Source organism: Bombina bombina, chromosome 4 (genome assembly GCF_027579735.1).
Source record: "Bombina bombina isolate aBomBom1 chromosome 4, aBomBom1.pri, whole genome shotgun sequence".
NCBI lineage: Eukaryota > Metazoa > Chordata > Amphibia > Anura > Bombinatoridae > Bombina > Bombina bombina.
The window spans coordinates 70,599,250-70,616,503 of NC_069502.1; the positions used below are offsets into that span (position 1 = coordinate 70,599,250).

Here is a 17,254-nt window from a genome sequence, read left to right on the forward strand (position 1 = left end):
ATATTCATATAAATATTAATAAAAAAAATTATAAGGGTTAAATAGGTATTTGACTGGAAAGGGATATAATGTCTATTTATATGTCTTTATATGTTTATGGGTGTATATTTATGAACATATATGTATATACATGCGTTTACACGTTTATATATGTATATATATATATGTGTTTATATGTTTATATATGTATATACATGCGTTTACATGTTTATATATGTATATACATGCGTTTATATGTTTATATATGTATAAACATGCGTTTACATGTTTATATATGTTTTACATGTGTTTACATGTTTATATATGTATATACCGGTATATATGTGTTTATATGTTTATATATGTATATACATGCGTTTATATGTTTATATATGTATAAACATGCGTTTACATGTTTATATATGTTTTACATGTGTTTACATGTTTATATATGTATATACCGGTATATATGTGTTTATATGTTTATATATGTATATACATGCGTTTACATGTTTATATATGTATATACATGCGCTTATATGTTTATATATGTACATACATGCATTTATATATGTATACACATGCGTTTATATGTTTATATATGTATATACATGCATTTATATATGTATATACATGCGTTTATATGTTTATATATGTATATACATGCATTTATATATGTATATACATGCGTTTATATGTTTATATATGTATATACATGCATTTATATATGTATATACATGCGTTTATATGTTTATATATGTATATACATGCATTTATATATGTATATACATGCGTTTATATGTTTATATATGTATATACATGCATTTATATAAGTATATACATGCGTTTATATATTTATATATGTATATACATGCGTTTATATGTTTATATATATATATATATATATATATATATACATGCGTTTATTTGTTTATATATTTTTATACATGCATTTATATGTTTATATATGTATATACACGCGTTTATATGTTTATATATGTATATACATGCGTTTATATGTTTATATATGCATATACATGCGTTTATATGTTTATATATGCATATACATGTGTTTATATGTTTATATATGCATATACATGCGTTTAAATGTTTATATATGCATATACATGTGTTTATATGTTTATATATGCATATACATGCGTTTAAATGTTTATATATGTATATACATGCGTTTATATGTTTATATATGTATATACATGCGTTTATATGTTTATATATGCATATACATTTGTTTATATGTTTATATATGCATATACATTTGTTTATATGTTTATATATGTATATACATGAGTTTATATGTTTATATATGTATATACAGACACAGGGGTTAAATAATATGCCCAATTGATCCTCGTTTCATAACATTTCAAAGTATGCCACTTTTTCAACTACAAAAGTTTCACGGTGCCAATATATAAAATTGTAATACGCCATTATATTTTTCTATTATACAATTGTATTAAGAATAAACAACTACATGCATAAACTTAAAACGTATAACTAATATAACATGATTCTCTTACCTAAAAAGAGAAGTTTATGCTAAAAAAGACAGCAAGCTGAGGCAGGAGTGGAGTGGACTGCTAATTAACGCTCCTGCTCGAGCATTACCAGAGCTAGATATTCAGCTTTTTGCGCTTATCGGATTTTGCTCGTATTATGAGTTGAACGTAAACTGTTTTTGCTCGTGTGCTAAGACAACCAGCGCAAAATTGCGAACATAGAATATTGCATGCGCATTCACATATTCCCCCATAAATCTATTTATATCTATATATAGGAATATCTATTTATAAATACATAGAACATATTTTGCTATGTGCAGAACATTGGATTGTAAAATATTTACAGTAACTACACAGTATATAACTTTATTAAATATGAATATTGCAGAAGTATGTTTTTACATGGTTTCATCTACTTAACTGCAAAGGGCTCCAATGCACTTATATATGTCTGTAAATACATATATACACATATAAATAGATAAATACATATGTACACATATACAGTATATGCATATATGTGTGTGTATATATATATATATATATATATATATAATATATATATTTTTATATTCATGCATACGTAAATAAAGATCTTTAGACATGTATATGTTAAAGCCCTTTGGCTGCCTTTTTGTTTATATCAGCAGAGATCTCATATCATAGAGCCTTTATAACTTTCGTGTGTAATATTTTTTTTAGAATAATTTGTATTAGCGTTATAATGAGTGTAACTGTACTTTGTAATGTATTTTTGACGTGTTTTGTGACACCTTTTTGTTTTGAAAAATAGTTTACCAGAGCTCTGAGGACGTGGTAATCATTCTAGCATAAATTGCGATTGCGCTCAAGCAAACGAGTTTACTTTCCACTCGTAATACCAGCAGTAAACCCGACAACTGCAAACCGAAGGATAAACCATTTAATGCTTGTGCGCAAAGGTTAGTGCTCAACTCATAATTTGACCCACAGTCAGGGTGAGTCAGGGTGCGAGCGGACATGATCCGCTATAGTGAACCATGTCCGCCGTACATCGATAAATGCCGACAGCATACGCTGTTGCCATTTATCATTGCACCAGCAGTTCTTGTGCTTAAATACCTTCATGAGAAAAGGTATTTAAGGTGGCCAATTGCAAGTTGTTGTTCTCTTTGACTCTCCTCTGAAGAGTGGCAACAAATGACCTGAAAACAAAGATTGTTCAACATTATGGTTTAGGGTAAGGCTAAAAAGAGCTATCACAGAGATTTAAGCTTTCAGTGTCCACTGTGAGGAACATAGTGAGGAAATGGAAGACCACAGGCACAGTTCTTGTTAAGGCCAGAAGTAAAATTTCGGAGAGGCAAAGGCAAAGGATGGTGAGAACTGTCAAAAACAGCCCAAAGACCACCTCCAAGGACCTACAACATCATCTTGCTGCAGATGGTGTAACTGTGAATTGTTCAACAATTCAGCGTATGGGAGAGTGATGCGGAAGAAGCCTTTTCTGGACACTTGAGGTATGCAAACACACATTTGGACAAGCCAGCTTCATTTTGGAAGAAGGTGCTGTGGACTGATGAAACAAAGATTAAGTTATTTGGTCATAACAAGGAGCGTTATGCATGGTGGTAAAAGAACACAGCGTTCCAAGACAAACACTTGCTACCCACATTAAAATATGGTTGATGTTCCATCATGCTTTGGGGCTGTGTGGCCAGTGCCGGTACTGGGAATCTTGTTAAAGTTGAGGGTCGCATAGATTCCACTCAATATCAGCAGATACTTGAGAATAATGTTGAGGAATCAGTCACAAAGTTGAAGTTACGCCGGAGCTGGATATTTGAACAAGACAACGACCCAAAACACTGCTCAAAATCTACTCTGGCATTTGCAGAGGAACAGGTACAATGTTCTGGAATGGCCATCCCAGTCCCCAGACCTGAATATCATTGAAAATCTGTGGGGTGATTTGAAGCGGGCTGTCTATGCTCGGCAACCATCAAACCTAACTGAACTGGAGATGTTTTGCAAGGAGGAATGGTCCAAAATACCTTCATCCAGAATCCAGACACTCATTACAGGCTATAGGAAGCGTCTAGAGGCTGTTATTTCTGCTAAAGGAGGCTCTACTAAATATTGATGCCATATTTCTGTTGGGGTGCCCAAATGTATACACCTGTCTAATTTTGTTTTGATGCATACTGAACATTTTCTGTTAATCCAATAAACCTCATTTCACTACTAAAATATTATTGTGTCCTTCAGTTATTTGATAGATCAAAATGAAATTGCTGATCCAAACACCCAATTATTTATAAATGAATATCATGGAAATTGTCAGGGGTGCCTAAACTTTTGCATACGACTTTATCTATTTATCTATCTATTTATCTATCTGTTTGTATATATCTCATTATCTATCGATTTATCTGTCTGTCTGTATCTATCTCCTGTTTTTGAGTCTCTCGATTACAATCTCTCCTCACTTCCTTTGTCAATAAGCACCTCCAAGTTTTCATTACTATATTTTTTTCATGTGTTCATAATCCATGTGTCTTTATTAATTCATATGACAGCACTTGTAATGTTTTGGAATGAATAAACATTTTTTACCCAAGGTAAATAGAAAGTTTTTGTTTGGTAAACTCTAATGGATTGAAATCTACTGCATTTTTAAGTAACTTTCAAAATCCTCTTTCCTATTGTTGCATATTTGTAACATCATTTTTATATCTATTTACATCCTTAAAAATCAAATTATTGTAGAATAAAAGTTGCCTTCCTTTGGTGTTGGAAGTGGATGAGTTAAAAAGCACGTTCATCACAAATATCATCCCTAAAAGAGGTAATGTTTCTGGCAGAGATGATTAATGACCTGACGAAAATCTTGAACAGCGAAAGCAAATGAGCGTTTTTTGTCTGACATCCTGTACTGGAAGGTGCTTGTGAAAGTATCTTGATTTCACGGCACACTGGGATCGGAAGTTAGCCTGAAGGGGATATTCTGTTTTTTAGAGGAACTGTTTTCTATTGTGTTCAAGCAAATTAAACCAAATTAATCAGTTTTTTTATTAAAGGATAAAACTACCAAAAAAAAATAGGAAATGAAAACTACTGTATATATTTTTATTTCTGTCCTAATAAATAAATTGACAAGCAAACTATAACAAGCAAAAACTATTAAATACTAAACAATTAAATACTCAGTAATTTGTACTGAATTTCTAATCATTTGAATGTTTTTTAATTCTTTTATACAACTAAAGAATTTGAATGAAGTTTTCAGTTCTTCGTTCATTAATGAAACAAACAAATTAAGGAATACAAATTTGTTTTCCATTAATTTATTTGTTAACAAGTTGGCATGAATCATCCGATTTTGTTTTATTTTGTTTGTTAATGAATGACTAAGAGGAAAATTTGTTCAGATTAGTGATTTATTTTTTAAACGAATAATGAACAAAATGCAGGTTTATCACTTATCACCGGGGCTTGGGTAACAGACAAATCTACCTATATTGATGAAAATACGCTCAGCGATCGAGCCAAGTTTAGTAATATGAGATGCTGGCATCAAAAAAATTAAACCTATAATTATTGTGTTGAAATAGACTATCAATTTATTTCTCCACAAAATATTTTATAATGCATTAAAAATAAAAGGTTGAAATGTACTATAATATTTATTTTGCCTGCTATTTCCAAAAAAACAGCTGTTATTTTTTCCACTGCTCTAGAACTGGTGTATAAACTGCTGGAACCAGAACCCTGACCCCACAACATTCCATCCAGTAATTGCTTGATCTGTGCAAGAGCTTATTTATAGCTGTTCCTAACTGGCTACATCATATAAGATTAGATAAAGGTTGTACCCCTGGACTGCAAAACAATGCAAATTTACAGTTTATTGGTTTATAAAATATTTATTTTGTATGCAGATCCAGACATCCCAACTATCCCTGAAGTTCAGGGAGTCTCCCTGATTGTAATAGCGGCTCCCTGATGCCAGCAAATGGAATGCAATCTCCCTGAAACTCCAAGTGAAACTCCATGATCCAATGTGGCCCAAATCCAGAAAAGTATTTCTTTAAGGAATGCCTTTAGTTGCTGGGACGTTATAGAACCCTCAAAGCATGCATCAGTAACCAAAAAGCCCCCACTTATTCTAATAAAATAAAACACAAATGCTACCTTATTTACTGCACATAATTGAACTTCATATTGTAAAATATTTAAGCATTCAACAAGCGTGCGATCAGTGGAAAATAGGTTTGTTGTATGTGGTTGTGCAATAAAGCTACTTTTTTTTTTAAAGTGACTTTAGTGGGAAGCTACTTTAATGATAAGTCTCTATCTTATTTAGGGTTTCAAGGTGTCCAATATATAACGGGTGGGGGGGGGCAGTAGCGGGTGAAGCCACCTCCCTGAAATGAGTTTTTGCAGGTTGGGATATCTGCAGATCTTTAGCAATGCATATGTAAATATAGGCATGACCCTTTCTAGAATAGACATCAGTAATGCAGGTAATTTTTCAGCTCATTACCCCATTGCCCTATCACCTAGGCAACAGACCAGATACTAATGCTTTGCCCCACTATGTGGCCATCCCCAGTGTGCTAATATGTTTGCTGATACTCAGGCTCATGAAGTTTATGTTAATGTCAGGTGCGGTATAATTAAGTGTGGTAGTGGCAGCTGCCACTAGCAGGACACATCTGGTGAGCCAATGACAAAAGGCATATGGCCACCAATCATTAGTTAGCTTTCAGCAGTGCATTGCTGCTCCTGAGCATACAAAGGTATCTCTTCAACAAAGAATACTATTAGAACATAGCAAGAACACTGCCAGGCATCTGAATCATGTAGGAACATTTAACAAAAAAATCAAGACCACCAATGTCAGAAGCTGTTTTAAAACAAGGCCAAAAAACGTTTTGCAAGCCAGTAGTAGCTTATTGAGCTGAACTGAACCCTAGAAAGGACATCTGCAAATGTTAAAAGGATATTAAGGGGTCAATCTATCATATGCCCGACATACTCTGTCAGCATTTATCATTGCACAATCATTTCTGCTTCTTAACTTGCGTTTCCCACGAGCCGTAGACTGGAATCTAAGGTGCATTTAGAAAAGAAAAATCCAAAGATTAAACACAGTTATATGTTAGCAATATTGCAATAATAAAATGCTCTGTGTGTCCATTTAAGATATTTTGGGCCAGATTACAAGTGGAGCAGTATTTAATACTACCGCTTGAGTTGTTGTGCTCGTATTACAAGTTGAAAGTAAACAGTTTTTGCCCGCACCCTAACCCAACATGCGTGAAAAGGCGAAGTTAGAATATCACGGGCGTGTTAGCACATTCCCCATTGAAGTCAATGGAACAAAAAAAGTGGGGGGAAAACTAACACCCTACTTGTGCGCAAACCTGATCACATATTCTTAAGTGCGCTAACCTGATATGAAAATATGAATATTTCACATTCCAATGTTTTTCACATAGCAGAATATGTTCTATTTATTCATAAATACATATTTCTTAATATATCTGATGGTATTTTGGTACAATATATCTATACCTATATATTTAATTATATATTGGTATAGATATATACAGATATATTATTATTATTATTATTATTATTATCATTTATTTGTAAAGCGCCGCCAAATTCCGTATATATAGGAATATCTATCTATAAATGCATAGAACATATTCTGGTATGTGCAGAACATTGGAATTTGAAATATTTACAGTAAATACATAATTAAAAACTTTATTAAATATTAATATTGCATAAATATGATTTTACATGTTTTCATCTACTTGACTGCAAAGGGCTTTAATAAACTCATTTATACATATCCAAATTTAGACATGTATATGTGTGTATCTCTATGCTAAAGCCTTTTGTCTGCCTTTTTTTCTCTAATAAATGAGACCTCATATCTTTGAGCCCTTTATTTATTATTTATTTATTTAACTTTATTGTGCATTTTTTTTTTAATAATTTTTATTAGATAGTGTTATTATGAGTGTAACTACACTTTGTAATGTATTTTCAATGTTTTTTGTGACACTTTTTTGTTTTGCAAAACAGTTAACCAGAGTTTTGAGAATGCGGTAATCATTCTAGTGTAAATCGCGATTGCGCTTACGCGTTTGTGTTTACTTTCAGCTTGTTATTTGAGCGATAAATCCGATGCGTGCAAACACCCGCGATAAACGCCTTTTCGCTCGCTCGTAACTGTTAGCGCTCCACTCGTAATCTGGCAATTTTGTGCAAAACAAGCCACCTGCAACTAATTTACAACTAATTTTCCTTGAATTATTTTGTGTTTAAAAATGAATTCTTTAAAAAGGGATTGACAGGCATCTTATAGTGTTTATTGCTAGCAAAGTAAATGTTCCATTTTTTAATTTTCAGTATTGTTTAATATTTTTTTTTAACCTGATATATAACATGTGCTAACACGTTATGTGATTTATGTGCTATATCCTCAAATGAGATCTGACAAAGTCAGTTTTGATATTAAATCTGTATCAATGCTAGTTGTAATTTACACATTTTAATAGACAATTTTTAGAATGCGCTGTTAGGGTTGTCTCACATATGATAAACATGTTTAGACATTTGAAACTGTCTTTTATCCATGTTGACTGAGTATTACACTTGATAGTACAGATAAGGTCCAGTCTAAAATATAGTGCTTAAAGGGACATGAAACCCAAAATGGTCCTTTCATGATTAAGATATAGCATACAATTTCATTTTTAATACCTTTACTTCTGTCATCAAATTTGCTAAATTTTCTTGGCATTCCAACAGGAGGAGCAATGCACTAGCTGAACACATGAGCCAGGGACAAGAAACATTTATAAGAGCCACCAATCAACAGCTAGATTCCAGTAGTGCCAAGGGAACAAAGTAAATCTAGATATTCTAAGTAAATGGCAAGTTTTTTAAAATCACATGCTCTATCTAAAACATTAATGTTTACTTGTGTCTTTAATGTCACTTTAATGGATTTATCAAGATGGTGGGGATGACAAAACATTTTTTATATGCATATGAAATAGCAAGGCAATCACAGAGGTAAAAAAGTATATTAATATAACATCGCTGGTTATACAAAACTGGTGAATGGGTAATAAAGGGATTATCCATTTTTTTAAACAATAACAATTTTCAAGTAAACCGTCCCTTTAAGAGCTCAGAATGTCTGCTCAGTTCCACATGAAGTCAGTGTCTCCAGAATATTTAATTGTAATTTCAGGGAAAACATTTTGCTTATAGTCTACAAAACTTAGTTTTAAGCTGATGCCTCTCTCCAAAACCAACTGCAGCTGGGGAACAACAAAGGGTAAGATTGGGGGGATGTAGGAGGATTCATGACGTGAGATGTAACCAGAGGCAAAAAGCCTCAAATGCACAATAGGCGTCCCACGTGGCATTTAGGAGATATTATGTTTACTGTTTTGTTTGAATTTGGATAAAGCAATATTGACACTTAACTGACCATAGCTTAGGTAGTTAAAGAGACATAAAAGATTTAGACAGATCATGTAAAAATAGATTTTTCAATTTATATCTATACAAACTGAATTTGTTCAATTTGTATCCTTTGTTGAAAAGCGTACCTAGGTAGCCTTATGAATAGCAATGCACCACTGGCAGCTAGCTTTTGATTGGTGGCTATGCCCCTTGCCATTGTCTCCCCAGATGTGTTCAGCTAGCTCCCAGTGGTGCAATTTCTTGTTTAACTTTTATGTCTTTTTAAAGAGACATGAAACCCAATTTGTTTTCTTTCATAATTTAGAAACAGCATTCACACAACTTTCCATTTTACTTTAGCTATCTAATTTGCTTCATTCTCTTGATATCCTTTGAAGAAAATAATATTTAAATAGGCTCAGTAGATGCTGATTGGTGGCTGCACCTGGAAGCCTTGTGTAATTGGCTCATCTATGTGCATTGCTATTTCTTCAACAAAGGATATCTAAAAAATGAAGCAGATTAGATAATAGAAGTAAATTGGAATTCTGAACAAGAACAGAGATCAAGCACAGCTCCAATTCACAGTAATACAAATTAAATACAACACATAAAAAACAGAATCCAGTCTTCTTTCCTCCTTTACAGTCTTGACAAACACAGCTTTACCAGCTTGCGGCTTTGCAAGTTCCAAATTCCCGAGTTCCTGCAGTCACGGACACCAAAGCACATCCAAATTCGGTAGATTCAAACTTTGTTTGCAGTTAGTCGGGAATTTAGAACTTGTAATGCCGCAAGCCGGTAAAGCTGTGTTTGTCAAGACTGTAAAGGAGGAAGGACGGCTGGACTCTGTTTTTTGATGTTGCGTTGTATTTAACTTTTATTCGTGTAAGTGCCACTTATAGCGCGAAGACGCATCGCAAATACATATTACTGTGAATCGGAGCTGCACTTGTTCTCTGTTCTTTTTCAGAATTGTCTACTATAGTTCGTTTGACCAATGAACTGCCAAATATACTGAGTGGCTGCAGCCTGATCCACCAGGGATTTTTCCTCCTCTCTAAAATTTGGAAGTGTCTGAGAAACAGCTTTATGGACATGGACCTGTATCTCATAAAAGGTTCCTTTTTATTGTATTTTAAGTTGTGGACTCTAAATATTGTATTTTAACCTATTTTATTTTAGATATTGTAACAATTGTAGAATACTATAGCGCCGTTGCCTGTTTTTACATTTGTGTGAAGTAAATTGGAATGTCGTTTAAAAACACTTTCAATTAAGGTGAACAGATATCCTGATTTTTCCAGGACAGTCCCGAATCTGGGAAGTCTGTCACTTATTTTTCTGGTGTCCTGAATTGTTCCGAATCTGTGTGTATTTATTTGTGATATACTTACATAGTTTATTTAATTTGTTTTTCCTGTAACTTGACTCAGACAATAGGGTCAGTGAAAAGGATATTAATAAAGACTAGTTTACATTCTACAGCATATAAAACATTGAACCAACAACACGTTACACTGTGATTGTTTAACAACAAAATAATGTGAAGTTTATTGCCAAAATGGGATTTTATTTACTTTTATAACATTTATTTTGTACGCAGATCTTTTGTATGTAATGTTTAATTCCTTATATATATTGAGCATAATAAAAAAAAAAAAAAACAATGTGCCTTTATCATCCTTAGTTAACAAGTCCACTATTTTTTTCCTGGTCTTTCTAGGCTTCATGCCATAAGTCTAAAAACATAATAAAATGCAAATTGCACCTGACATGAAAGAAAGGTACATGTAGTGTAAACTCTTTGATGTCTACAGGTTTAAAAAACGTATCTATGTAGCACTTGACGTGCTCTTCAGCCATCAAAAGAATTTTTAAATGTGTAATATGAGTAATATTGGTGAGGCAAATGAATTATTGTGTGCGTCTGTGGATAACAGGCATTGTATTTGCTTCAGATGTGATACAACTTTAAATGCAAGTGATTAAAGACTACACATTGAACTAGAGACTGACAAATCCTGGACATACTTGGATCCTCAGTATTGAGGTGGCTTCTAAGCTTCAAACCATTTTTTTATTCAACCTCTGATCTAGCCCTTTAGCTATTAAAGAAACCACATTTTCAAGATTCACTTAGAGCACACAATTTAAAAAAACTTTCCAATTTACATCCATTATCCAAATCTGCACCATTTTTTATACTTGCACTTTCTGAGGCACCAGCTGCAAAAGTGCACAGTAAATAAGTACAGTAAACTCTCAGTTAACCGGCACCCATGGGGATTGGTAGATTCCAGATAAGTGTAGTTTCTGGTTGCTTGAGAGTTACTATTAAAAATATGCCTAACTAGTTCTATAACCCATACAATAAATGCTGTATTTACTTGATATTAATATTTAAATACAGTAAATAAAAGCAAATAATGAATTAATATTAATGCTACCTCCATTCAGTCCCGGGCACCCAGTGACAGTGTGATGTCTAATTCTCAGACTGCCTTGTTATGTAAGGTCTGATTGCATGAAAACGGCTTGCTTTTACCTTTGACAGGCCACTATAGAGAAAGGAAGCTACAGTGTTAATTTTAATGTACAGTATGTTTGATTTGTTTTTCTGGTTGCTTGAGAGTTCTGGTTGATTGAGTTCCGGTTAACTGAGCGTTTACTGTATTTGCATTTTTTGGCTGATGGAGGGAAAATTAGATTAAAGGGACATAATACTCATATGCTAAATCACTTGAAACTGATGCAGTATAACTGTAAAAAGCTGACAGGAAAATATCCCCTGAGCATCTCTATGTAAAAAAGGAAGATGTTTTACCTCACAACTTCCTCAGCTCACCAGAGTAAGTGTTGTGTAAAAAGTTATCTTTTAGTTACTGCCCAGCTGCAGGTTTTATGAAAAAAAAACAGCAGCCAATCGGCATCAGCAGTGCTGAGGTCATGAACTTGTTTACTGTGATCTCATGAGATTTCACTTAACTCTCATGAGATTTCATAGTAAACTTCCTTAAACTGAATAGGGAAATAACATGTGCACAAGGCTCACTCCCTTGCCTGTCCCGGGACAGACATACTGATTTGGTGCTTAAAGTCCTTTACAATGGGGTGTGAAAACTTAGTACATTTTGAGGTAAAATATCTTTCTTTTTTACATAGTTCAGGTGATATTTTCTAGTCAGCTTTTTACAGCTATACTGCATCACTTTCAATTGTTTCAACATTTGGGTATCATGACCCTTTAACTTTAAATTTGTCAGAAAATTCTGCTACTTATTTTAAATTCAAAGTAAGTGCTATTACATTGCCTTGTTATTATGAATTCTACTGTATTTAATGGTCCTTTAACACTGGTCAACCAAAACAAGACTAAAGGGACTGTAAACACTTTGTTGTCACAATTTATTCCACTGCAGCCTTGCAATTAACACACTGGGTGAATTTGAAAATGTTTTAAAAGTGTTATCACCTTGTTTGCTACAATTGTTTCTCTGCCCACCACTTGCCAACCTGGACTTCTTACTGGAGTACAAAATGCTAGCCACAGCCGTTATGTTAGCAAACTCTCCATTGGTTTACAGTTTCTGCTCTGATAACCTCTGCTGAAATACATTGGGGCAGATAGGTGTCAGGGTTAGGCTTGTGAAGTCTGTCTTGCTCAATTATAGTTGGTACTCTAAAGGTGGGTAAGTCTTTTCTGCAGGCAGGAAATTTGTTACATTTACAGTTTAACTCAATTCAGTAGCATTGTCCTTGTCAGTTGATTGATTCCAGAGTTAGCTAAAAAAAATTTAAAGAGACACTGAACCCAAATTTTTTCTTTCGTGATTAAGATAGAGCATGCAATTTTAAGCAGCTTTTCTCCTATTATCATTTTTTCTTTGTTCTCGTGTTATCTTTATTTGAAAAAAAATGCATCTAAACTTTTTGTTTTGGTTCACACTCTGGACAGCACTTTTCTATTGGTGGATGAATTTATCCACCAATCAGCAAGAACAACCCAGGTTGTTCACCAAAAAAGGGCCGGCATCTAAACTTACATTCTTGCATTTCAAATAAAGATACCAAGAGAATGAAGAAAATTTGAAAATAGGAGTAAATTAGAAAGTTGCTTAAAATGTCATGCTCTGTCTGAATCACAAAAGAAAAGTATTGGGTTCAGTGTCCCTTTAAGCTTGACACTTAAAAATAATAAATACATTTAAAAAAAAAAAGTATCTTCTGCTGCTGGCTTGTAGTAGTGATACTACTTACTACTTTAACTTTATTTAAATTTAAACTGCAGTCCAGCTGTTCTGATGATATCATTCATAGAAGATAAGGGGTTAATCAATTTATATTAAGTAACAAATATTGTTGTCATAATTTAACTAAACTTAGAACTAATCTTGGACTAAACCAATTTTTTTTTTCTTCCTGTGACGACCAATTAATCTGAAACCATTTTTTGTCTCTGCACTAATGAAGGAGTGGCAAGGTAAATTGGTGTGAACATTTGAGTTCTCATATCGTATCTTGTTTAGAGAATAGAATGATACTTTTGCTCATGAAATGATTATGGTAACTTACTTTTATAACTTCATAATGTATTAAAGTGATTGTAAACTTGAGCATAGTCGCTCAAGTCATAGGAAAGAATTTTAAAAATGAATGAAACTTTCCTTCCTCAAATGTTTAGGATATACTTATCTTCTGATATTTTCACCTTGTAATGCCAGAACGGTGAACACCGTTCCTCCAACCGCCATTTTCGTCAATTGATTGACAGATGAGTCATCTGCAATACACTAATCATTGTCGTCGTCCCCCCGCCCCAGGCGTGACGTTTGTACAAAGGGGCTGAACCCCCCGGGGGGAAACAATGATTAGTGGGGCTCTGGTCACTAACCCACTGTATGAGCGAGGTATACCTGTATATGCATGACAACACACCCATAAACATACACATGCATAAGTATATACACACACACGCACAAACATTTATTCACACGCCCACACATAAACATTAAGCACTCACACAGACACATAGACACACACACACACACAAACACTACACACACATACATACTAGAGACACAAATGCACACTACACATACACACACAAACATATGTACATACACACACATTTATTAAGCTCTGGATACAGCATTTCAGGCTTGCGCTACTGAGCCTCTAAAGTGTTGTGGAATTAGATTATCCTAATCAGGCCAATAATGCGTGAACAGAGGGTGGAATTGCACAAGAAGTGGCTTGTGTAATAATAAATGAGGACAGCAGATGTTGTCTGCTTTCCGCGATCCTTGTTGATGAGGCATCTGAGAGCAAATCTTCTCTGCCACGCAAATGATAAAAGGATCCTAAAAAGGTAATTATCCTGCTATATACAATTAAAACTGGACTTGATGTGGAAACTATAAATGTAATTTATATTTGTTAAACTATACTGGTGTTCATTTTTTCCCATCCACCCCTAAAAAATGTCAGCAGATGCCCAATATAACAAGTGAGTAGCTCACCCATAGAATTCATGTTTTTATAAATTGTTCTATATATTTAAGCTTCCAAACTTTAAAGCATAAAATAACTCAGGCTTGAACTAAGCTCGAAGGGAATCCACATTTCATAGAGACGAGAAAGCATGTACCTTATCCATAGCAGGAACTCAAGCAGATAATATCCCACAAAGCAATCCAAAAACCAGTTAGCTTTGGATACTGGAGGCTGCAAGGGGGGAAAAAGAAATTAGTGATGGGTTATTTGCCAGATATAATGTGCGGTTTCTGTACTCCAGAGTAAGGTCTGTAGCAAGAATGGATGTGCAGTTATAAGCTATCGAGCATCTGAAGGCTTTGGGACACTGTGATCTTTCTTGCAATAAGCACAGACAGTTAATTTGGTGTTATTTGGACAAAATCGTTTATTCTCTAGGACCATTTGTAAAGCACAGACAATAACATTTCCAATTCTCATTAATTTGCTAGAAATTCTTTTTACTGAGCTTTGCCTATTTAAAGTTCAAGTTAAACCACTGCATATATCAATCAACCTTTTTTAATTGACTCTATCTAAAAGAGACATATTTCATAAATAAAAAAAAAAATCAGAATTCTATCCTGATAAATCAATGTTTTATTGATACAATTTGCTGAGGTGTTTAGCTCTCCACCAGTAAAATGGTGGCAGTTGTCCTTAGCAGCCAATAAGGAGTAATAGAAATTCTTCATCAGTGCTATACAGGGGTGGGAGTATAACTAAAGATAGCTGGGACAAACAAATACCAGGATCCTGCTCCATAGAGGTAAAACTAATACAATATTATATCTGTCTGAATTTACATTATTTTTTGCTTTTAATACATTTATTCAGATAAAAAATATTTTTCATATTTGTTCTTAATAATCAGGATGGAATTGTTTTACTATAATGATAACAATGTTTCTTTAATTGCAAATCAAAACTGTCATTTTGGTTAATAGACTTTAAATATTATTTTTCTTTGTTGCATCTAAAGGTGAACTTAAAAAGTAACAACAATAAAACTTATTGTTATTGTTGTTGTTGATGAACAGGTTAAAATAATGCACTTTCCAGTTCATTAAAGGGACACTGAACCCAAATTTTTTCTTTCGTAATTCAGATAAAGAATGACATTTTAATCAACTTTCTAATGTACTCCTATTATCAAATTTTTTTTATTCTCTTGTTATCTTTATTTGAAATGCAAGAATGTAAGTTTAGATGCTGGCCCATTTTTGGTGAACAACCTGGGTTGTCCTTGCTGATTGGTGGATAAATTCATCCACCAATAAAAAATTGCTGTCCAGAGTCTGAACAAAAAAAAGCTTAGATGCCTTCTTTTTCAAATAAAGATAGCAAGAGAACGAAGAGAAATTTGATAATAGGAGTAAATGAGAAAGGTGCTTAAAATTGCATGCTCTATTTGAATCACAAAATAAATTTTTTGGGTTCAGTGTCCCTTTAATAAAGTGAATGTCCCTTTAATAGTGGCTGGAGCTAAAATTAATTCTATTTGTCCTAGGTATAAAATGTATTTATAATAGGGACAAATTTGCACTGAAAATAAAACTACATTCCTGGCTGCCCCATCATTATGTAATTTTTTTCATAATGTATCAGCAGGATATACAGCCAATTAAAAGCGATATCTGCTGTCTCACTGCAAAATAGGAGAGTAATCTACTACAACTCTGCTTCAGCAAGCAGTAATCTCATACTACTATTTATTTGTCTGCCAAAGTGCTGCTACATATTGCATATTATTTCATGATTCAGCTAAAGCATACAATTTAAAAAAATTCTAATTTACTTTTATTATCACATTTCTTCGTTCTTTTAGTATCTTTTGTTGAAAAGCAGGGGCATAAGCTCAGAAGCGTGCACGTGTCTGGATCACTAAATGGCAGCTGTTTTGAAGAATGTTATATATGAATTTATAGCACTTATGTGACTAGCAGAAAATTAGAATTTAATTTACAAGCAGGCAGACAAAGGTGGCGCTACTGTTATGTTGGATAAACAATATTATGTAAATGAAATTGTAATACAATTATCAGATATAGCGGCATATGTGCCCAATTCCTTAGATCGAACTGTTAAGATTAAGAAAGATATGGGAAGGCCAATAGTGACAAATTCTATCTGTACATATATTTCTATCTATATATATAGCATTGTGAGATGTTTTGATATGCAGGATTTGTTATATATTAAAGGGTGACTATTTGAAAAAGTTGAAAGATTTGCAATTCAGTCTGGTAAATGTATACTCTTCAGCCTAGAGTTTGTCTGTTTCTATACGTCTGTTAAGCACATTGGCAGAGGCAATAGCAAGAGGCCAATCACCAATTAATTCCCAGCATGCATTGCTGCTCCTGAACATACATATGTATCCAAGAGAACGAAGCAAATTAGATAACAGCAGTAAATTTAGTTATTTAATATTGTATGCTTTATCTGAATCATGAAAGTTTAATTTTGACGTTACTGTCCCTTTAGCTAATTGAATTCCCTATAAAGGGCTAAGGTAAAGTTGTAGTTTAGCATCCAGTCTCAAATTCGGAAGGTACCACATACTGCATCGAAGGGGGGCCATGAATAGGTTCCCAGCGGCGATATTGGAACAGAGTGTTGCGGTGCCCGGCAACGATATTGGAAAAGAGCAATATGTTCCAATACCTGCTCCAGGCACTGCAACTGCTGCTGGGAACCAATCCATGGTGCCCCCTCACGTTACCTTTCTGAAGTAA

The 17,254-nt window shown here is 33.7% G+C and overlaps 1 protein-coding gene across 1 annotated transcript in view; it reads right to left on the bottom strand.

Annotated features, from left to right (window-relative positions):
- LOC128656894 (L-gulonolactone oxidase-like) overlaps positions 1 to 17,254 on the bottom strand; it is a 269,317-nt gene that overhangs the window by 61,089 nt on the left and 190,974 nt on the right. Inside the window, exon 8 of the mRNA XM_053711063.1 lies at positions 14,632 to 14,708. Coding sequence (XP_053567038.1) covers positions 14,632 to 14,708 — 77 coding nt within the window. The remainder of the gene's footprint in view (positions 1 to 14,631; positions 14,709 to 17,254) is intronic.